This window comes from Hibiscus syriacus, unplaced genomic scaffold (genome assembly GCF_006381635.1).
Source record: "Hibiscus syriacus cultivar Baekdansim isolate YM2019G1 unplaced genomic scaffold, ASM638163v2 tig00111837_pilon, whole genome shotgun sequence".
Classification (NCBI taxonomy): Eukaryota; Viridiplantae; Streptophyta; class Magnoliopsida; order Malvales; family Malvaceae; genus Hibiscus; species Hibiscus syriacus.
In genome coordinates this window covers 2,867,428-2,892,048 of record NW_024063194.1, presented here as the reverse complement: position 1 = coordinate 2,892,048, position 24,621 = coordinate 2,867,428, and the positions used below count along the sequence as shown (strand labels likewise).

The 24,621-nt window shown below is 31.8% G+C and overlaps 1 protein-coding gene across 1 annotated transcript; it reads right to left on the bottom strand.

The window, feature by feature from the left end:
- Positions 1-11,874: 11,874 nt before the first annotated feature.
- LOC120171861 (HVA22-like protein k) lies at positions 11,875-19,801 on the bottom strand. Its single transcript, XM_039179490.1, has 9 exons — positions 19,647-19,801; positions 19,313-19,371; positions 19,123-19,220; positions 18,903-18,927; positions 14,598-14,624; positions 14,149-14,212; positions 13,843-13,938; positions 13,455-13,533; positions 11,875-12,203 (listed from the first exon to the last, which is right to left on the bottom strand). Exons 1-9 carry the CDS (start codon positions 19,662-19,664, stop codon positions 12,193-12,195), a joined length of 477 nt encoding a protein of 158 aa, XP_039035421.1. The 5' UTR covers positions 19,665-19,801; the 3' UTR covers positions 11,875-12,192.
- Between the last annotated feature and the right edge of the window lie 4,820 nt (positions 19,802-24,621).

The window sequence follows — 24,621 nt, the reverse complement described above, 5'->3', positions numbered from 1 at the left end:
TATATATATATATATATTATGTTATTTAATTACTTGTTTATACGTATATATAGTATGTATATAAGCATGATTATATATAATATATAGCCACACATGCAATTAATAATAATATAAACCCAAACAAAATTCGAAAAAAACCTCGGACAAAACGAGCATCTACAAGGTAACGATTTAAATTTTATGTAACACCCTTGAATCGATACGGGTGACCCAATCCGATTCGAGGTGTCACATTAGTGCCACCAAGAGATCCATCGTAAAAATCACAGAAAATTAAAATTTTTGTTAAAATATGTAAAATAATAAAATAATTTATAAACACAAAAGTAAAATTTAACAATATTTAGAAATAAAACAGATTCCAGACTTGGATATACAAACAAAATACAAGTTATATACCCCCTAATCACATGCATCGTACTCCGCAAGCAACACCAGTGGAACTCCCTTACTGATGTCGATAGTTGCACTAGTTCAATTCTTTTAACCTGAAATAGTAACAGAGTTAGCTTTGGAAACTCAGTAATACAGTACTATCAAATGATACTGAAGGACATGCAGATAATAGGTAAGTATAATTTTCCTTATTGATTCAGACATCTACATATTTTTGTTAGGAGCGAAAGTCTCACTGATATTTCAGGTAGTAAAAGACAAGAAGCTTTCAGTTCAGAGTAAACGTTCAAAGGACTAGGTTCAGGAGATCAGAATAGGGTGTCTAGTGTGTTCCCACAAAACCAGTGAAAATGTACATATCTTTTTAAAACAGTAACAATTTAAAACTTATTTTTAAAAACCATAGTAAGACCCTCTAACCGAACGCCAATATGTAGTTCCCCAGAACTGCTTCCATAAGGGCTTATCCTAAGCCCAAAAGGGCGTAGGAGCCAACCTAAGGGAACACATTGGATCGATAAGGTCTTACCCTAGCAAAAGCGTAGGTGCCCACCTGAGGGGAGTGCCCTTAGGTCCATAAGGAATTACCAGTCGATGCTGAACCTATATAAGGAATTACCAACATCGACTGAACTTACCAGTGTCTTCAGTCATACCAGAGTCCCAAAGTACCCCGTATAAAATAATTTCAGTCAATAAATAGAGATATTAGTAATCTGAGTAGAGATAAGAGATCAGAACAGAAATCAGAGTTCAGAGAAAAAATCATAGGTCAGACTGTATTCCATATAACATAGTCATACTTTTAAAATCAGAGAAAACATCCATGATGATCAGGGAACACACTAGAGATTTCATATATTATTCGGAGGTACTTGATAATCTTATCGGAAAGGGAAACACGGATCTTCAGTATACCAATATAATGTCAAAAATTAGAATCACTATCGAAAGAGTTCATAAGCTGACGGAATCATCAGTTATTTAAAACGTGATTTATCAGAATTATATAGTATTCGGATATTTTTTGGAGGCACTATGAAATCGGAAAAGTATTCAAAATCATTTGTATCAGATTTACTTGTGTTTTCAAATATGAAATGATTGATTCCATTATCCAAGAAATCAAAGGCAATTTAGGCATTAGGTTCTTGGAGAATTCTTAGTGAATTGATCTAATAAGGGAAAAATTAAGATTTAGGGCATTAAGATTTGTGTCGATCTATTAGAATATCGAGTTACCTCGAATTAAACAACTCCCAACACTGATGTCTGTCAACCGGTCAAATCGTTGCACTTCCAGGGTATTCACTTTTCAATAGATACAACTCTTGTCAAATTGATCATCTTCAAAATCATCGTTGAATGGATCTTTATTTTATTTCGGTACTGCAACGATATCAGGAAATATCGACGTGCTTGATTCTTGGTTCAACTACCCTTATGGATAGTACAACATATAGGTTCATCAGCGTTTCTAGACTTATCTAACTCATTCCCTTAATTCTAGGTCTTTGAGGGTACTTAGGCCATTTATTAGTTAAGTCTATCCTGGTTACTTCAGAGTTTTTGGAGTAATTATGTCATTTCCATAAATTTGAATACATACAATACTTCCATTCAATTCAACTTGATCATAAAATATAGTTATTTTGGTAATCGAGGTTGATTTATTCATTTCAGAGCTTGGGGTACTTAGTTATTTTAGTGCTTAGTCGTTCTTTGGGTCCTTTTACACTTCAGGGGCATTCCAATATAGATCGGGAATTTAAATCGATGATTCCAAGGTTTAAGTGGATCAAGATATGAATTCTCAGGTAGTCTCCATTATCATAGCCATCCATTGAGCTTTTTACACTTTAAGCGTATCATCATCATTTCACTCAATTCTGCCAGTGGCATTACTTTCGATAAATTAGGCTTGAAAGTATTCTAGTTCCTTTAGCGTTCAGATTCCTTTATCCATTTGATCACTGGAGGTTATTTTCAACACTAGGGGAAGTCTTGGTCCTTTTACAGTACAAGGGCATTTTTGAAAATTTATCCATAGTTCTAAGATTGATTGATTTACTGATTAAATCATTGAACTGAGATTTCTTTCCGATCAGTCTATCAATTTCTTTTTTGAGCCTTCAAAGTCTTATACGGTGTTCCGTCTTTATTCCAATTTCCATCTGAGTCCAATGATAGTTAACTACACCTAATGGACCAATCATTTTCATTCATGCATTTACCATTTATCAATGGGTTCCGAAAAGCATACAAAAGGTAGTAGAGTATTACCTTGGTTTTTGTGCCATATTGATCAACCATTTAAACTCCATTCGATCGCCCTTGAAATTGAATTCAACATCCAATAATTCCTCGGATACATAGCAAATGAATTTACGTCCGAAATTGAACTTAAATGAGAAACCAGCTTGAATATGAAGATAAAACACTGAAAAATGGCTTACCCGGTGCGAATTTGGAAAAACGGACTTTAGATTTGGACTTAGGACGCCGAAAAATATAAAATAGGACTTTTCGGAAATTTAACTTTTTTGGTCAAAATCAATGGTCAACGGTCAAAGTCAACAGGATGACTCAGACGAATTAACTCGGACGAGTTAACTCAGTCGGGGTTGACTCGGTTGGGTCAAACAGACCCGGTTCGACTAGGTTAGTCGATTCGGGCAGACTAGAAGAAACCATAACTGGGGACGAACCCCACGCGCGTTGCACGCGCTGCCACGTGTCGGTCAGGGCGGTCGATCGATTCTTCCCTGATCATCCACTTGCCGAAAACAACACAAAAATCAATCCAAAACCAGCTAAACCATAAAGAAAAATTAAACAAAATTGACCGAAAGCTTACTCAGGCGGTTGTCGGCGAAGGCAATAAGACGATGGACGATAAACCCGACTAGGTTTTGTTCCCCTATCGACGGCGCTACTATTGGGGGTGGCGGTGTCGAACACCATCAGCTTATTGAAAACAAATCTCAAAAACAAATTTTCGGTGGCATACACATCCGACGAGCCTACAAACGAACCTCGACAACAACTAGCACGGCGAAACGATGAACGACTAGACTGATTTTGATCTTGAGGTCACGACGGTGCTGATGGTGTTAACGGTGCATGACACGGTGGTCAGATGAATCAGATGACGGTGGGTGACGACTGTGTAAAAAAATTGGTTTCTTCAATTTTGGGTTTATGTTTCTAACTGGAGAAGACGATTAGGGTGTTTATTTTTCACTGCCCATTAAAATGGGATAATTCGGGTTCAAGTCCTTAAATTTCCCACAAGGTCCAAAATCGTATCGCAAACTTTTAAGAATTTACAATTTGGTCCAAAACTAGCCCCTATATTGGGGTGTGACAGAGAGAGACTTGACCTTGGAGTTCCGACTTAGAGAAGTACGATCATAATCTAGGGGCATGTACAGACCAGACATTTTTTTATTTTCGATCGGCCGGTCTATCTAGAAAAATTAACTCAACCTAAGCTCTAATACCACTAATGTGACGCCTGGGATCGGATTGGGTCACCCGCATCGGTCCAAGAGTGTTACACTTTAGGTGCAAAATGTTTCGAAAAAGACTTTAGAGGGCAACTCGGTACAAACTATATAGTTTAGGGAGCAAATATGCATTTAAGTCACTTTATAATTATCTTTCTAATAACACAATCTTTAATATTCAAATATCTGATTCCAAGTGTAATAATGTTTTTTAATCCAATTTTTCTAAGGTTAAAACCCAAGAAAACTTTACTGATAACAGTTTAACATCCGTAAATCCTGATGTAAACTGTAAATCCCAAGTCCTATAAACTATGCCACAACTCATTCCCAAGCACCATTTAACTTGCTTGCTTTCATTGTTGTTGTTGGCAAAAAATGAAAGATGAAGAGGGTTTCCTTTGTTGCAATTTGTGCGGTGGCGGTGCTGTTTTGGTGCTGTTTTGGGGTGCTGTTTTGGGGCGCGGCAGAGGCAGTGACTTGTAATCCCCAAGAGTTTAAGTGACTTGTATTGTTTTGGTGCTGTTTTGGAGCAGGAGCCATGCCTTTGTGGGTACATCAAGAACCCAGCAAACCATACGTCGACAGTCCCAACGCTAAAAGAGTTGCTTCTGATTGCAAAGTCCCATGGCCTCAGTGCTAAATGCACTCTCTACAAGACTGCAAATAAAGCTTGTACTCTTCTGAATAAAACAATAATATAATATATTACAGTTTTGAAATACACTAATTAAGTTTTCATTTAGGTTCGATGCTAACTGTATAGTGGTTAAGTCTCTTGCATATATTTTTCTTTTTCAACTCACATTCAGTTGGCCATTGAATTTTTCTTTATTTATATGACCTTAAATTAAAGTATTTATCATTATATATTTTACTCTCTTTTTTCTAACAACGTTTTTGAAAATAAACTAACATGTACTACCTTTCAAAACATATCATATTAATCAGGTTGGTTCAAGTGGTAAGAGGCTTAATGTCGTTTTAACAGGTTTTGAGTTTTAATTCTTGTGTATACAGAAAATATCCAATATAAGACTCGCACACCAAACCTATGTGTGCGACCTGATTATCTGTCAAACTATTTATCAACCAACGTTGACCAAATGTAGCTTTTAATTTTTGTTAATATTTTATAAAAAATCAATTAAATCATCAATTTTTTTTTATAAAAATTCAACTAAATTCCTCAATCACATCATCTTCATCATATCAATACCATAAATCGCTACGTAAACACCATAATGGTTAATGTTATCCATTGATCAAACTAAATTGATATTTTTTATTAGTTAAAGAGCCGCATTGATTTTTTTTAAGCTAAAAGGGTCCTAAACACCTTTAAACTTTTTATTTATTACTTTCTTAGTGAATGTAATGATGTAGTTAAAATCAAGTCTAAATATATATAATTTGTAAACATTAAGGACAAAATAGGTAAGTATACTACTTAAGAATAGGTCATATCATTATTTTCATTAATGCTTTAAACAAAAGCGATTAACGAAGTTAGTGACAAAATTGAGATTTTTGTAATTCAATGACGAAAACAGATTCCGTATGAAACAAGGCAGGAGTGGAGCTGATTATAGACTTTTTTGGGCATTTGTTTAAGAGTTTTTGTAATATTGAGATTATGTGAAGCATATGTTTTTGTAATATTGAGATTATGTGAAGCATATACAAGTATGAGTGAAAAGTGTCCACCATTGGAGTTGTGTGGTAACTACTATGATTTCCAAGAGGGTATGCTATGTATATAGGGTGTGTGAGGCAGAGCAGTTTCTTCCAAGGCAAGGCGGTGCTGACTCAAGGCCTCGGCTACGCACTTGTTCACTTCTTGGTAATTCAATTGCTAATAGCTTGTGGATCATGGTGTCTTTGAATCATCAATCATTCAACCTTCTTCCTGGAATGCCATAAAATCAAGTTGTTTAACTCTCTTAGATTAGGTGTGGTTTGAGAGATTGTAAAAGCTCCATAAGCACTATCTTTATTGCACCAAAATACAAAAATCAAAACTCCTGATAATCACTTCCCTTTTTTGCATACCTTAGATGGGGAAAAGCTCATTTTCCTTACTTTCCGCCTCAATACAAACCTCATCTGACGGCGATGTTGCTACTCGACGGTTCCCCCATGGTGAATGCACTTCCGGAGTGAACATATACGCTCAGGATAATTTTGGTAATATGGTTCAACGATTATTTCATTTTTACATTAAAATGTTTTGTTCTACTTTTGAAACAAAATCTTATGGGTTTTACAAATAAGTAGATGATTTTAAAAATCATGTGACACATGTGACTTGTGTACGGAAACGTATACAGGAAATGGGTGTTACATTTATTGGTATATGTCATAATAGATGTTGGAAACTAAGGACAAACGTAAGAAAGTAGATAATATTGAAAAAAAATGTCGAAATCAAAACCGACCCAAGAGAAGTTGAATCGTATAAGGACTCAGCGGGGATTTCTGAATTTAGTGATGATTCTGAGGTTTCTTCAGGTATTCTTAAATAATTGAGAAATATTTAAGTGAAGCATTAAATTGTTTACAATATTGTAATTTAAGTAAGAAGAAATGAGTAAGCGATAAATGCATTGACCGCTAAAAGTTTATAGAAAGATGAGTTATTAGTGGATCAACTGATTATGAGTTCGTTTAAGAATAAATGATACATTTTATGGAATTGATTGAGTTATTTTTAGAAAGTAATTTGTGAAAATGGATTGTCTACTCATTCCATGTTACAATGAATTATTATTTAGAATTGAGGTTAATTCTAGAGAACTTGAAAAGTGTCAAGTTCGTAATGATAGGAAAAAGAGTAAATTTTGTTTACTAGTGTAATTTTAGCATTAACTATTATGAGGTTATTGCTACAAAGTTGTTAAGTCTTCTTATCAAATGATTTGGATAAGTAAACTTTCATAGTTGAGATATAAAATGTTTCAACTACTCGAGAATATTTTCAATGAATCCGGAAAAGTTATACGGATTACCTTAAGAAGGAAATAAAAGATTTTAAAATAAAAAGTATTATATTCAACTCAATCTTGAGTAAGATGATAGAGGTAAACCCTAGTGGGTCATGGTACAAGTGTGAGTTGGTCAGGTAGTAAACATTTAATAAAGATTCCAGGGGCTATGTTCTCGGTGAATCTGATTGAAATAACATTTGATGAGTTAAGATCATATTAGGTATAGGTTGTTTGTCTCTAGAGAAGATTAATTCAGAAGGATGCAGAGAGTGTGTAAATTATAGTTTTTGAAGGGAAAATAAAATCATCGCTCAAGATGATATCGATAACAAGTGTGAGAAAAAGATGTCAGAAAGATATATATATATATATATATATATATATATATATATATATATATATATAGCTTTTATGGGTAATGTGATAGATACTCAAATAATTAAAGTAGAATTGTTTGATAATTTCACAAAATTGGGAAATTATAAATGTCTTTTCAAGTAAATTTATCGAGTTACCTCCAGATCAAGAGGTGGAATTCAAGGTTGATGGTTATTAAGGTATTAAACATGTTTATATAATTTAGTATCAAATGATTTAAGTGAGTCAAGGGAATTAGGGACTCAATTATAAGTGTTAATTGATCAAAGTTTTATCAGCCCGCGTATTTCATCTTGGGAAGTATTTGTATTATTAGCGGAAAAAAAAAGATAAATCTATGTGATTATGCATAGATTTTGACAATTAAATAAGACTCTTCGAGAGAAGAATTTGTATGCCAAACCATCGCAATGTGAAATTTTTGTTAGCAGAGATGACTTCCTTTGGCCAGGTTGTTTCTTCATAAGGTATAGGAGTAGATCCTAGGGGAAACTCATGTTGTAGTAAATTGGAAACTCCCAAAGAATGATCCTGAAGTTCAGATTTCTTTGGGGCTTGCTGGTTACTATTAAAGAATTAAGAAGGGTTAAGAGAGTTTTGAAAATGCTAAAGAGGATTTTAATAGAGACAATAGTGATTATACAACTTGAGTTGGGTAAGGATTATGTGGTTTCTTTTACTAATTCATATTCCAACGGATTAGAAAATGTGCTTATGTAAAAAGGTTGCCTCGATAAAGTTAAAGACTCACCAGAGGAATTACTCTACGCATGATTTAGAGTTTGCAACAGTTGAATTTACCTTAAAAGTTTGGACTCCATTATTTGTATGGTGAGCGGTACTATAGTTGTGCTAATTACAAAAGCCTAAAGTACATGTAGCATTAAAGAGAATTGAAACTGATATAGAAAAAATGGTCAGAACCTTTAAAGGATTATGAAATGATCGTTGATTATCTTCCAGGAAAGGTCAATGTTGTTGCAGAGATATTTGGTCAGAAAACCTTTTGCAGTTTTGCGAGCTTATGGAAGTGCGATTAGTGTTGAATGAAAATGGCATTGTGGGATGAATTAAAGATGGAGCCGATGTTTTTATTAGAGCTGATAAGAGAATTATAAAGGAAAGAAGAAAATTTCTTGATAAGAATTTTATAAGTAGAAAATGAAGAGATTAAGGACTTTTGAGGTCAGGATTCGATGAATGTTCGTATTATCATGAGGCATTGTCTTGTTGATTATGCAGAGATACCTTTGTGAGGCATTAAGTCTGTTGATTATGCATTTGGAACAAGAGGTACCAAATTTTAGAAAGAATGAAAAGAGCCATCACGAAAATTTTAGAGGAAAAGTTGAACATCGAGTATATTCGAGATTGTTTCAATCAATCTCGATTCATGAACGGAAAAGGGATCATGGGAAAAATATTATCTTTTAGAAGAATTTGCTTGCAATAACAGTTAGTAATCGAACATCAAGATGGTTGTATACGAAGCTTTATAGGGGAGAAAAGGTTAAATGCCATTAAATTTGTTTGAGTTAAAAGATAGAAATTTAGTTGGACCTGAATTAATGAAAGAAATGGAGTATAAAATGAAAGTTAACCAAGATAATTTTAAAAATCACTTCTGAGTGGCAAAAGTCTTATATTGATCTAAAGAGAAAGGAGATTGAATAACAAGAAGGTGATAAAGTTTTTCTGAAAGTATTGCCTTGGAAGAAAGTATTGCGGTTCGGACTGAGGCCGAGAATTTTTTCTTTAAATCTTATGAGATTTTATCAGTTAGCTTTTTCCTTCCGAAACGGACAAGGCCTATAATATTTTCATGTGTTGTTGCTTATTAATTATCGATCAAATTTGAATTATGAAAAAGAATCAATACGGATATGGACTAGAAAAATCAAGAAACCGTGTAACAAAATGATTCCTCTAGTTGAAGTGTTGTGGTAAAAGCATAAAGTCTTTAAATTTGAGGACGAATTTTCTTAAGGGGGGAATTATAATACCCCAAATATCATATCAGTGACCTTATTGAAAATATTAAAAATTTGAGGATTCATTTGAATAAATGATAAAAGATGAGAAAATAATTTGGAATAGTGTTATAGACTAATTTGTAATAATAAATGATTAAAGAGGGCATTTTAGTCCTTTAAGAGGATATGAATTTAAAATTCATTCGCAGTGGGGTATTAAAGTATAGGAAAAAAGAGGAAAGGGGGGAAACACAAAATTATCTCTTCTTCTTTCCCGTGTAAGGCTCTCCTCCATAGCCAAAGGTAAGATTTCATATGGCAAGTCTTTCCTTTCGTTTTTGGTTTGTTTTTTGAAACATTGAGCACCCTAGAGGTTTAAGGAAGGGTTGAATAAGATTAAAAATAAGAGATGAGTGGATTATTTGAGATTTGAGAAAATGGGTTTTTAGATGATATGTTGATATATGAGTTTTTATTGATGTTTATTAGTATATTTGACTTGTCAAAGAAGTAAATGAGATATTAGAAGCATTGGATGAGTTTAAAAACATGTTAGAAAAAGTGGTGTGATTCTTAGATTGAAATGTTCTTGGGAGATTTGAGATGCTTTAAGAAGCTAAATGAAGGTAAGTTAATAGAGATAAGTAAATAAGAGTTTAATAGTATTGTTGGGTGTAAACATAAGGAAATTTGACCAAATTTAAGTAAGAATAGGGCTGAAAAATAGAAAATCTAGGTAAAGGTATCGGTACTGATAGAATAGTACCGATACTATAGGCATAAATTGGATGAAATCAGCTTAACAGTATCGATACTGATGCAATTAGTACCGATACTGAGGGGGTATCGATATTATGGAGAAGGTATCGATACCATTGATTTCAGAATGTAGAAATTGTATCGATACTGAAAGGGGGTATCAGTACCATAGTATAGAAGTATTGATACCATAGTAAGGGTACCGATACTATTGAGTATGGAAAATTAAAATAGGACTAATTTTGATAGAAATTGAATATAATAGTACTTTAAAGTATTATTAAAAGTATGAATGTTAGAGAGTAAACTAACATTGGTATGTTATGTGTACTTAATGGATGCTTGTGTAGATCGTAACTAAGCTCCCGAATTAAGCAAGAACAAGGGAAAAGATAAAGTTGTCAAATAGTGGGACATCCTTAAAGCATACTAACGATGTATACTAGGTGAGTTCATTTATTATGTGCTTATATATTATGATAGTCATAGATTTGTGTTGTTTAATGTATGTATTGTAATTACAGTATGGGCATTGTGTGTTCAATTTAAGAAGTTCATAATAAGTTTATGAATTTCTGTATTGGCACTGTGTGTATAACCCCACGTTATTCATAAAAGTTGTGAATTACCATATTGGCACTATGTGTTCAGACTATAGAATTTATAATGAAATTAAATAGTTAATTAATATTATGAATAATTATTAGAGTGAGAATTGTTATAAAGTAAAAGACTAAAAGTCTAACTTTACATTAAAGGCATGAAAGTATGTCATAAATGAAATGTATAACGGTGCATTAAAGGCATGAGAGGATGTCATAAATGAAATGCATAACGGTGCATTAAAGGCGTGAAAGTATGCCATAAATGAAATGCATAACAGTGCATTAAAGGCATGAAAGGATGCCATAAATGAAATGCATAACGGTGCATTAAAGGCATGAAATGATGCCATAAATGAAATGCATAACGGTGCATTAAAGACATGAAAGAATGCCATAAATGAAATGCATAACGGTGCATTAAAGGCATTAAAGGCATGCCATAAATGAAATGCATAACGGTGCATTAAAGGCATGAAAGAATGCCATAAATGAAATGCATAAAGGTCATTAAAGGCATGAAAGGATGCCATAAATGAAATGCATAACGATGCATTAAAGGCGTGAAATGATGCCATAAAATGAAATACATAACGGTACATTAAATGCATGAAAGTATGCCATAAAATGAAATGCATATTGTGCATTATAAGCATGAATGGATACTATATATATATATATATATAAATAAAGAATAATTACTAATGAGATAAGGGGAAAAGAAAAATATAAAGAAAAATAGGTATGTTATGCATACGAAGAAGAATTATAATGAATTTGTGAATGAAAATATGTTTAACGGAGGGGGATTTATATGATCCTTAGTGAATATAAGATTTAGTGTATAACTAAATAATTATGCTATTCTTATGTATACATTAATGTTCGTTTACAATATTGTGTCTCACTAAGTAAATACTTAACTTGTATTGATTTCACATAGGTAAGAGCAAAGTCTAACCAAGTATGGAGTGCAGCAGCAATCATCAATCCCATGTTGACTCATCAGTAACAGTAAGACCATTATGTTTATTTTGATAATTAGCTAGCATGTAATCGAACTTAAGAAAAATGCTCTGAAACGTATTAAAATGATTATTTTGGTAATATGGTTCAACAACTATTTTATTTTTATATTAAAATGTTTTGTTCTACTTTTGAAACAAAATCTTATGGGTTTTACAAATAAGTAGATGATTTTAAAAATCATGTGACACCTGTAACTTGTGTACATAAACATATACAGGAAATGGGTGTTACAAGAGGCTAATGGAAAGTTTGAGAAGATGAATTTCAAGCTGAACTATCATGCTGGCAATTCCTGAAGAAGAGAAAGTATATTTGATGGAGAAAGGAAACAAGATGTATAATGCATTGGAGTAATAAATACAGCCATTTATATTCTCAAAACAAACTCCTATCCTATATAGCTTGAACCCTATAAGAAACAAGAGAAATATTGATTCAAACAAGTCTTAACCTTATCATGTAATAGTATCAATCTTCACTTTCATATTGCCTATCAGAATCCTCTTGTCTTGGGCCTTCAATGGAACAATATGGTTTTCTTTGGTCAGGCTGAATATGATCACAACCAATAGAAAGATAAAGAAAATGTGAGATCGGGATTCTTTTACCCTTAATGATCTGTTGTGTATATATATAGAGAGAGAGTCGATCGAATTGACTACAAAATATATACTTCGGTAGATCAAAGAAAACGTGACAAACAATGAGTTGAACTGACAGTAACATCTAATAGACTAATATGCTTTTGCTGAAACACCTTGGTTTTAAAAGGCGCAAGGCGCACCTAGGCACAAAAGGTCCCTGGAGCCTAGGTGCAATCCTTTCATAGACGAGGCGCACTTTTATACTAAAAACCCTATAAATTAGTTGTGGAACATATTTTATACTTAAAACAATATTATAAATATATATATGCTAAAACGTTTATAAATTAATTGTATGAGTATATTTATACTCATTACCCACCGATTAACTCCTAAAATACTTGTCTACAATGTATTGATTTATACTTAAAGTTTTTAATATTTAAAACTATTATTTTATTTATTTTTATAAACATATTTTAATCCATTTCACCAAAATCTACATCGTTATTGATTTATACTTAATGTTTTTAATATTTAAAACTATGATTTCATTTATTTTTAAATGATACAAATTTATTTTATTATCGATTTAAAATTTGTAATTATTATAAAAAATTAATTTTTATATTTAATAAAATTTATTAAGTAATTAATATTTATTTTAATATTTTATTATTTTAAAAATTAAAATTAATTATGTATTATTAAATAATTAAATTTCTAAAAAAACATATACTTTGGGTTAAAAACAGACAAAGAATGGAAGAAGTTATAATGGTTTGTTATAAATAAATAAATAAACATTAGAGTTAGACTATAAATTTGGGCAATAGGGTTGGGCTTGTTAATAGGTCAAATATTAGGGTTAAGAAATAAGAAAATGTGATAAAAGAAAGAGTTTTCTAATCTTCTTCCACCATCTTCTTCTTTTCTTACTACTACAATTCTTTTTTTATCTTCTTCTTTCTTCTTTAATTTGTTCTACTTCCTATTAATATCTTTAAAAAAATTTGAAAGGCGCAAAGGCACTACGCCTGGTGCCCGGTGTCTATAGCCCAGAGGCGCACGCCTCTTGTATCTCGCCTCGCCTTATCCCAGGCGGGCACCATCTTTAGTGCCTGGCTGTGCCTCTCGGGCGCGCCTTTTAAAACCAAGTGAAGAACATGGTACTTTAAAGTTAATTTAGAATGAATTTGGACTATTTATATCATAAAAAAATAATAGCAGTACAAGTCTGTACCTGAAGACATGAGCTTCATAAAAAGTACCCTTGCAAACTTGATTTCTGCTTGGCGTGCACTGATGATTTTGACCTGCAGTACCACGGATCTATCAGAGTTCTAAAATTTTGCAATTACTTGTCTTCAAAAATTAAGTTCAAGTATAAAGTAGAGACTATCCAATTCGACAGCAAAATTAGCCTATAATTAACAGATTGTTTTTTGTTCATTTGCAATATGGATGAAAGATGATGGGAAACAGTGCAACATAAGAAAGAGAAAAAAGGCGGAACCAGGAGCTCAAGAGAGGAAATAATTGACATAAGCCACAACATAGCAAGTTCCATTTGGATAGCTCTCTGAAACTAGAAATTTCTATCCTTCATTCCATGGAATTCTTACCATTTCATTGTAAATATGCTCCCATATTTGATCAAGCCTATATTGGTGCCTCAGTAAAAATGGACGGAGATGGCTCGTATACAACTGCCCAGCTCCCTGTTATAAAACAATCAGTTATGAAGAGTACTTTGCTCACTGTATAATTTCAACTTCTTGGTTTCATATAAAGAAAAAAACACGAATATTTAAATCAGCTGACTAATTAAGATATATCCTCTAATAAAGGACATGCTTGAACTATGGTGCATGATAGATCTAATAATGAGATATGTCATCTGTGAAACAAAGGGAAAAAATTAAGCTTACATTGGTAGATGGAAGTTGAAGCCAAACTAGAAAAGCAAACTTTACGTAGTAGTAGAAAGGAAACCTAACCAAAAGAAAAAAAAACAAAAAAGAGTTTCCTTAGAAGAGAAAACAACACAGAAAGAAAGCTAATAAAAAAACATATTAATAATTCAGGTTCAATGTATGGGAAAAATCATCCCATGAAAGGAAATTTTGGGCAATACATATTTTGGAGCAGTTTGTCAAGAAGTTTAATCAACCATGCAAACAAGAAATGTGTAACAAGAGAAGTTCACTATGAAACTTAAAATTCAGATAGTTCACTTATAAACCTGAATTACAACTTACTTGCTTAAATTCACAATGTTAAATGACCAAAAAACAAAAGAAAACTATGAAGGAAACAAAATATAACTCGACCAAACCAAAAAGCCACTTATGCAATGTTTAGGCTTACGAAAAGGTACCATGACAAGATTTTATCTGTAAACACTACTAGAAAATACCCCTTTAATGACGCTCATTACGCTTCATCTACAGGTGCGTATGACACACATTTGTCGGTCATTGAAGCCACCGATATAAATCTCAGATGACACACAATTGTGTGTCATAAATCTATGACGCACATTTATGACACGCATTTATGACACATATTTATGACGCTCATTTATGACGCGCATTGAGCGTCATTGAAGCTCCCGTCATAAATGAAGATGACACACATTTGTGTATCATAAATTTATGACACACATGTATGACTTACATTACGTGTCATTGAAGCACACGCCATTAAAAAAGATGGCACACATTCTTGTGTCGTGACTGTATTTCGTAAATTATATATATATATATTGTAGATTGACAAATAATCAAACTAAATCACATTTAATGCCTCATAATACTAAATATATATATCATAATATATATAAGCAATCCATTTGCATACAATATATTCACATTAAGTTATCAAAAATATTGTAATCATATGTCGATACAAAATATCACGGCATAATAAAGTTCTACTAATATGCCCTCGCCATCCGGGCGTGTACATAAGAAATCATCATCAAGTTCTACTAAAGGGGAGTCTTGTGAAAAATCAAAAGTAGCATGGTATTCCAACATATCATCAGTTTCACCATTTGCTCCATACTTGTACATCTTATGTGGTATGAAGCCGACAATAGGAAAATTCACACCTTGTCTACCTAGCAAAAAGAACACAACTTGGAAGATTCATTGCATACTATTAAGTCTGTTAACTAGTTAAGATTCTGCAAAACTTTGATAAGTTAGAGAACTACTAAGTACAATACAATTCTCCCAAGTTTCAACTCATACCTTCTGCATATCTGATCCAATAGAGTACGATAATGATCAAACAGTAGCCAGTTACCATATCCAAGCTTCAAGTGCTTCTGCAACTTGTATTTCAGAAGATGCAAAAGGAGACAAATCAGTCCAAGGAAAGTAAACACATTTATCAGAACAGTGTAAAGCACATGGCTTCCTCCAATCCACCATCAAGTATAAGTTTATTGCATATCTATCCTCTAAACATGAATGCACAAAAGCCCTTTGATTCTTCGTCTTAAATTACCTACCTTGTACTTCTACATTTATGTACTTTACAATAGCCACTGATTTACTGTCCCATCGAAACAAAGATGCCAATAGCATAAATATGTTGTCATAATGTCATTTTTCGAGAACTAATCTATAAATTTATAAACTTGGGTGTTGAAACCAAGCCAATATGAAAGTAGGCAACCCACGAAACAATATGTGGATCAGTGACCAATAGGTGCAAGCTTTCACCAATTATGATCTTATGATCACCATAACAACGAGTGGTGTGTATATTAAGTATGAAAAAGATGTGACTATTTAACCAAATATATCTCTACAAAGGGTACTACAATTGTAGGTATTGGTTGCAGTCATCTACCAATATGAGCATCCCAAAGCTGCTATGGCAATCACTTCTTCCAAGATCCACATTTATAGAAAATTTTCCTCATTTTATAATGAGATTTAAACAAAATTTCCAGTATCTAAGCTATGTTGCTCGGATATGGGGACAAGAAATGGAAATTTCCAAAATTACAGGGTATGGGTACAGAAAATATAAAATAAATTCTAAAATGAAACATGCATGCTGATGTTTTCTACATTTTTTTATAATTTTAAAATTTATTTTATATTTGTCATAGATTTGTCATATTCGTACCCTAAAATTTTGAAAATTGTTGTTTCCTGTCCCCGTATTTATATTCATATCCATACAACATAGATTCTCACTGACTTTCACAAGTTAAAGAAAGAAAACCTAACCCTAAGTTGGCCCTACAGGACATTAGTTATCCCTCCAATGAAAAGTCAAGTTCAATAATTCAACTCCCCGGCCCAAACCATTTATGGTCATAGAATTCAATAAGCTTGGGAAGAATACTTATAGGTTCTTATTCTTGCAACCATTTAAGGACTATAGACATCGACAAGTTTGAGAATAAAAGCCTACCTCAACTCCCCCATGCAATACAATGACCCTTTCAGCTAAGTTATTTGCTTTCACCACTTCATTGGCCTGCAATCAAACAACAAATATTAATATAAACCAAATAGCCATTTTCATTTCTAAACAAGAACACAACCAAAGAAAGGTCCTGAGAAGTAAAGAATATATACAATTCCACAATATTGATTGAAAATTAGCATGCATGCTCTAATAACTGTGCTAACCAAATCTCATAATCTCATTGTGAAAATGACAATGAGAGAATGAAAATTAGCTAAACTTCATGATTCTCAAAAGAGGAGGTAAAAATGCCTCATATAAGCATTTAAGTACTAATGCTAAAAAATACATGCACTGCAATATCACTAGCATCCACTGCATAAACCTGAAAATACATAATCACTTCAGATATTAGACAGTTGTATTTAAATGAATCCATAAGAATCACAAGAATATAAATTTGAGGCAGCAAGAGAATTCTAAAAAATACTAATGAACAAAATTGAAGTTCTATCTACAGTTTCTCTTAGTCAATAGATCAATATAAGCTTACAATCTTCTTTTTGATAAAATTATAAAATTAACAAAGAAAGCTAGTTAGAGAAAACCTAGAGGAAAGTAAAGGGGAAAATAAAGTTAAACACAATTTAACTTCTAGCAATCACCTGCACTTATTAAATGATGTAGTCTTCAGAAACCAGTTGAAACCAGTACCATATTATATGCAAAAAAATGAGATTTATTCAATCCTCAAATATATGTGGCCATATAACACTGTTATAAATATGCCAATCATACAATAAGAATGTCATAACATATACCCGTTTTGCATCAGCTTGAGAACAAAAATATTGAAAGAATGCCTGTGCCACATCCAACATCCATTACAACCTGTAAGCATGGCCAAAAGCAATAATGAAGAAGAGGAACAAACCAACTAAATATAAATTGAAACGATTTTTAAACCAACTAGGTTGTTTGCGAGCCAGCTGCTTTATATATAATATGTCTCAAGTAAACACAAATGCATTTCACCTAGGCATGAGATTATAAACTGTAAAGTATAACATTGTGTTGTGACTGGTGAAATATGAATCTTACACAAAATGGAACTATGATAAAACATGTATTACAAAGAAAGAGATCAAATATAGTTTTATAACTAGGACTACAATGATGATACCACCTTCCCCTCAATAAATCTCTGGTGTTGCATGATTGCTACCCTGTAAGTTTCAGTTCGAACACGATCCTGTATGCTTCAGAGATAAACTATGATCAGTATTCAGTGGCTTGTCATGCATTTCTATTCTCATTATTTTAAAGGAAAAAGGTTATCCAATTTTGCAATAGATATCGGCTAGCAACTTTGTCAAAATTATATACAATTTACCCAAACCTGGATAAAATGTACAACTGCAAAAAGAATAATGCAATACTTTTGGTTACAAATGCAAGATTCAACCTTGTTTAAACGAAGTCAACAAAGAAACAAAGATAAATAATAAGTAGTAGGCAGCATTTCTTTCAACAAAAAGCGGAAGGACATTTAAAAAAACAAGAAGTAAAAGAAGTTCACACGGTCCAGCAAGAAGTAACAACAAAACAAAAATAAACCCAGTTAAGGACGAATATGAAGAAAGAGAAATAACAAAAAAAGAAAAGAACTTGATCATTTCTTCGTGGATGCCAATGTGGGCATAAGAGTGAAAGTAGTCCTTGTCGAAGTCCGTACAAGGGGGAGGGGGTTTCTGCTCTTTTTTATCGTCGTTGTTGGTGTTTTGGGGATTCTACTCGCTTCTCTCCTCCGCTCGGCGGCTGCTGGTTGTTTTGGTGGTAAGCATTATTGAATCCCGTACTTCCATACATGTTTCCTTCACTTGATGGATCGCCGGAGAGCAGCGATTCAGGGGGCACGATGTGAGAAGGGAGCCAGCCAACTGCAAAGAGAAAAAGGGAAAAAGAGAAAAAGGGGGAAGCATGCGGCGTAAACATTATCGAGGGGGAAGAAGCGGGAAAGAATTAAAATAATGGGGGGAATTAAAATATGACTTTTAAAGATGACACACAATTAAAAGTGTACTCCATGTTTTTGCAAATTTTTTGGATTATGACTATTAAATATGACACATTATTGTAAGTCATAAATCGTTCAGATTTTAAAAAACATGACTTTTTTTTATGACAATTTTTTTGCAAGTCATAAATTAGCGTGTGTCATTAAAGGTATATTTTCTTTTACTGAAACGCTTCAGCGACACTGAATGATCCATAAACTGCGTGCAAAAATATGAAATCATATGAAGTTAAAGCAAACATGAATAAAGCTATAGCAATAATTTATTTTGATAATGTTGCTGCCACATGCAGCATACAGGCAATGTTCGAAATGTTTAGCCGATAAGAAGTTCTATGGTCTCAAATTCAGATCACATTACGGCACACAATGAAACAAATTAAATGCCAATAACCTGTCCAATAAAGCAGCCATTTTCGCTGCTTATTTTGATCATTGCTTTCGATTGCTTTAAACGTAGAGTAAACTGGTAAGACAGTCCCCGCCGTACAACTGTTAAACCCAAATCACAACAATTTAGAAATTTAATCATAATCAAAGCTCAAACGGTTGATCAGTTGTGATTCACTCAGCTAAGAGATTACCATGTCGACCGAACAACGATGTGGGAACTAATTATAGAAAAAACCAACCTTAATCCCACCTAAACACATTCAAAAACCTATTGTTATTAAGTATTTTGTCGATACAAACTATACCCTAATTGTTCTTAAAAAAACATTCCTGTCTTTTTCAAGTGAGACTAAACATTTACTACTATCAATTATTCAAAGCATAAGCATTATAAATTAAACTCCAAACCGATTGAGAAACTTCAATTCAAACGAAAAGTTTAAGTATTCCGCTGCGTAATACCTAATAATAACACAGTAAAACAAAATTTAAAAAAAAAACTGAGAGAAAGAAACAACTAGAGACCTCGCTCGTTAGATCCATAAATTTGGAAATTGCAGATAAAACTGGAATTAAAACACAGACGAAGACGAAGATGAAGAAAGAGATTGGATTTTGAAGGAGATTTGATCGATTCTTTTCACAGTTGAAAATTTGAAGCTGGCGGCTGCGTCGAGCTCAAGTCCAGGGTATTAGCCACTGGAAGCGGGAAGTTGACGACTTACACAGCTCTAGGCCTGTAAATGAACTGAACGTTCAGCGAACCGTTCCTGAACCGTGCGGCGGGAAGTTCGTTTATGTGCGTTTATTTATTAAATGAACGAACATGAACAAGATTTGTATTCGTTTAATTAAATGAACGAACATAAACATAGGTCTCGTTCGTTCATTTACGTTCGTGAAGGTTCGGTTATGTTCGTTTATGTTCGTTCGGTTATGTTAGTTTATGTTCGTTCGTTTATGTTCATTCATTTATGTTTAACCCAATCTTCTTAAATCAATTTTGGTGACCAATTTGTAAGTATCTTAAAAATATTAATTAATCTGATATTCTGATGACCAACTCCATAATTAACCCAATTTTATTTGGAGATTAAATATAATATGTTAACCCGTGAGGCACCTCGCACCTATATTCATTTTCCTTTTTTTTCCCCAAACCCTTGTGTTCACTGAATTTTTACAGGTCTATTTTCATCTCTTTCTCTGTTTTATTTGGCTTAATAGTTGATATGTAAAGTTATTGCGAGTATCTTCACATCTAAACTCAAGAAAACATCATACTTCTTTCTAGAAATAGATGGGAAGATAAAGGTAACAATCAGAAGTATATGAGCATCAATAAAATGAAAAATATATAGAATTTGCCATAAAACAAAACAAAATGTTTATATGCAATTTCTGAAAAAGAGTGTAATAGCGGAAGTAATGGGTTTTTCAAGAAGAACCCATTAATAAGTAGAAAATATACTTTGACAATGAACTTTTGTTTTCGTAGTTCTTGTGTGACATTTAGTTGTGGAGTAGACTTTAGGTACGTTAAAATTTTGAATGGTGGTTTAGCAATAATATCAGTTACGATATGTAGCATCGAAGGGATTTCAGATCTATATTATTGCCTTGTAGTCCAATTTGTACCGTTCGAAATCTTCATGCTGTTAAATTTTCTACTCTGCAAACGGAAAGGACCATTATGAACAAACCTCACTAAAGTCTGACATTGATGTCACAAAACTTTTAGCCGGGGAATTTATTAGAATAATGTAGTAGAAAATGATTGTTCATATGTAATCATGGATCACTAAGATAAATGTTATATCGTTAAATTAAAGTCGTATGAATCATTTAATATATTTAAAAGATCAATCGAAATATTTGATATTTTCAAACATTTCATCACTGCTAATAAGCACTTACGCTATTTATCACTGTAGATTTGGTTGATTTGCATTGTCGACTATTTTTCATGAAAGAACAATGGAAGGTAGGGTCTCCAACGTTTATGTTCATTTATGTTCGTCTTTATTTATGTTCGTGTTCGTTTATGTGTTCGTTTATGTTCGTTTATTTATTAAATGAACGAACATGAACAAGTTATATTCCTTAATAAACGAACATGAAAAAAAAATTTGTTTGTTTATGTTCATGTTTGTTTATATTCGTTTATTTATTAAATGAACGAACATGAACATACCTCCGTTCGTGTGCGTTCGGTTCTTTTACAGGCCTACACAGCTCACAACTCCACATGTTAGCAGCCGTACATTAATTGGACTCGGATTGGGCCAGGGATGGCAAAACTTTAGGCCTTTGAAACCGAGCACCCATATTATTTTCAACACAAACTAAGTAGAAGTTGATCCAACTTTAGGCCTAGAGTTGAAGAAGAAAAAGAAGTGAACCATGTCCTGATATGATATATGTATTATGTTTATAAAATTGTATAAAAAATTAAGTTTTTATAGTTAAACTTTAATCTTTAATTCAAAAGGTTTAGGGTTCAAATCCCCATATTACTAATTATTTTTTAAGTAAAACAACATAGTTTTAGTGAGGCATCCACGTCAGTAACGTCACAGCTCGTAGCTGACATGTCATCGTGTCGTTAAGTCATTAGTGGCATAATTGCACTTAAAAATAAATGTCATTGCTAAAATTTGCAAAATTAAAACGTTGGTGGTATAAACGATTAGAGCTTAAAGGTTGATGGTATTTGACGTAGTTTACCCTTTTATTTTTTATTTCAGTATTTAAAGTTTTTTTTATCAAAATAAATATCTAAAGTTATTTTTTAATCAAAATATGTATGTAATATTTTATGTCAAAATAGATACCTAAATTATTTAAACTTTTTCATCTAAGTTGTAAAAAAGTTGACAAGTTACATTAGTTAAAGAATACTTTAGATACTTGGATAAAAAATTGAATATTTTAAGTACCTATTTTGGAAGATTATATATTTTAGACACTTATTTGTTATATAAGCCTATTAAATATATATTTAGATTATAGAATTTGAATTGAAAAAAATATCAAATGGAAATATCTATAGAACTAATTTAGGCTAAACTAAATACCCAAACAGAAAATTAAAGAAAATAAATTTAATATCGAACAAGCACATTAACGTTAAATTTATTATTGAATACATATATAAACTTAATTTTTTATAGCTATAAATATAAGTGATACGTTTGGCATCCGATACCAAAAGTCTATAATTTAAAAAAAAAGTATAGGTATTTGGTTATACTATATTTAAAATCAAAACATATATATAATCCAAATCATCTTAGATCTGAGAGACAATACCAATGACCCAATATTGCTAACATATTGGTCTAAATTTGGGTGGGCTTTATGAATATCGTGTCTAATTTAAACCTTAAAAAATAAAGGTAGATTTGGTTTTAGAAAATATAGGTTATTTTTATTTTCATTTTCATAAAACATAGAAATAAAAAACGTTAAATAAAACGTGTTTGGTTATTAAAATAGAAAATGATTTTCAAAAAATTTAAAAAAAAAAGTTAAAATAAGAAAACATAAAAAAGATATTTTCGATATCTTCATTAAAATTGTTTTGAGAATTCAAAAAATAAGAAAACATTATATAGATTTTTAACTTGACTTACACATGTTTAAATAGATCTGGTAAACTTGACCCGAACCCGAATACCCGAACCGATTTACCCGACCCAATACCCGATATTAACCCGAACATAATAATCAAATTTGATCTGATAGTCGACTCATACCCGATTCAAAATATAGCAAAAGCGAAATCAACCCGAACCGAAATCGAAATTAACTCGAACCAAAAGCAATCCGAACCGAAATTAACCCAAACCGAAAGCAACCCGAACCAAATTTTAACCAGAACTGAATTTAACCTGACCTGAAAGCAACCCGAACATATTGAAATTGATAAAAGTTATTAAACGATAAAAGTTATTTTCAATAATAAATTAATTTAAATAAAATTGACAATTAATTTAAAATATTAGATTTAATAATAAAATAATAGAAAGTTTAAGAGGAATGTAAAAGTAAGAATCTAATTGTAAGATTGAAAATAGTAATAAATAAAGTTATCTTACTTGTTATAAAAATATTAGATTTATAATAAAAATAATAGAAAACAAACAAAGGAAATAATATTAGATTTATAATAAAAATAATATAAAATTTATTATGTTACGACTAAAACTTAACAAATAAAGTTATGTATTATTTTTTAAAAGTTAATAAAATTATTAAAATTATAATTGGAAATAAAAAATTTAATAAAAAATTATTTCTTTATCAAATAGTTCTCATTATAAACTTTTCATACGAGATCAATATAATAACATGTATTATAGTATCGTATTTGTGTCAAATTATTAATTTATCATCTCTACATGATGGTTTAATTAAAAATGTTGAATGATTGATAATTGAAATTAAATCTAAATGATAAAATTAACAAATAAGAATACATATTTTACAAGTAATATCAATTATTCTATATATACTTAATTTTGATTAGATTCATAACCAATTCAACCCGAATTTTCCTGATCTAAAGGTTGACCTAAACCAAAAATCAACCGATCTAATATTAACCCGACCCAAAAATCAACCGATCCGGTATTGACCCGACCCAATATTGACCTGATCCAAAAATCAACCGATCTGATATTGATCTGAATCGTAAAACAACTGTTCCAATAATCACCCGGCCCAATCCGATTCACCATACACCCGAACTAGATCCCAACTAGATCTGATCCGATCCAAACAAAATTAAACTGAATTTAATCTAGACCCGAAATTACTTGGCCCGAAATGACCTGACTCAAACCCGATTTGAATGACCCGTTTTCCACCTCTATGTTTAAATCATTCTAACAATAAATTTTTGATTTAATGGTATCTGAAACCCTCAAACTTTTGTAAAAAAATCAATATGGTCCCTAAATTTTTTTTACACTCAATGTGTCATTGAATTAATTTTTTTTAATAATTTAATCTTGTAATATTTTTATATTTAATTTATTGAATATCTTAATAATTATTTATATTATATATTTTAAATTTAAAAAATTAAAAATTAATAAATCCCCAAACTTTTTAAAATAATTAATTAAGTCTATCTACGACATCATCGTCCATCGAATATCGTCACAACAACAACGTAAAATGTCACATCAATATTGTAGATTGCCATGTAAGTTTGTAAATTATAATATAAGTGTCGTGACACCCAACGTTTGATTATGTTGTTCAAAGGGTTAGATTAATTTTTTTCTAAGTTGATCACATTTGGTGCAAAAAAAATCATGTACTACACTAATTATTTTCCCCAAAAGTTTAAGGGTCTCAGTTACCACTAAATATATTTTTTATGTTAATGTCACTTTTATGTGTTACTACTTATAATAATATTTTTTTTGTAGTTTTAAAATTTAATTAATGTCTAATAAGCATTAACATTATATTCTTATTATAAACAAAA

Coding starts and splice junctions, on each gene's coding strand:
- LOC120171861 (XM_039179490.1), bottom strand. Junction 18,928..19,122: donor ATGGCTGCTTTATTGGACAG/GTTATTGGCATT, acceptor TTTTGCACGCAG/TTTATGGATCATTCAGTGTC. Junction 14,625..18,902: donor GGATCATTCAGTGTCGCTGA/AGCGTTTCAGTA, acceptor GTATTTTCTAGT/AGTGTTTACAGATAAAATCT.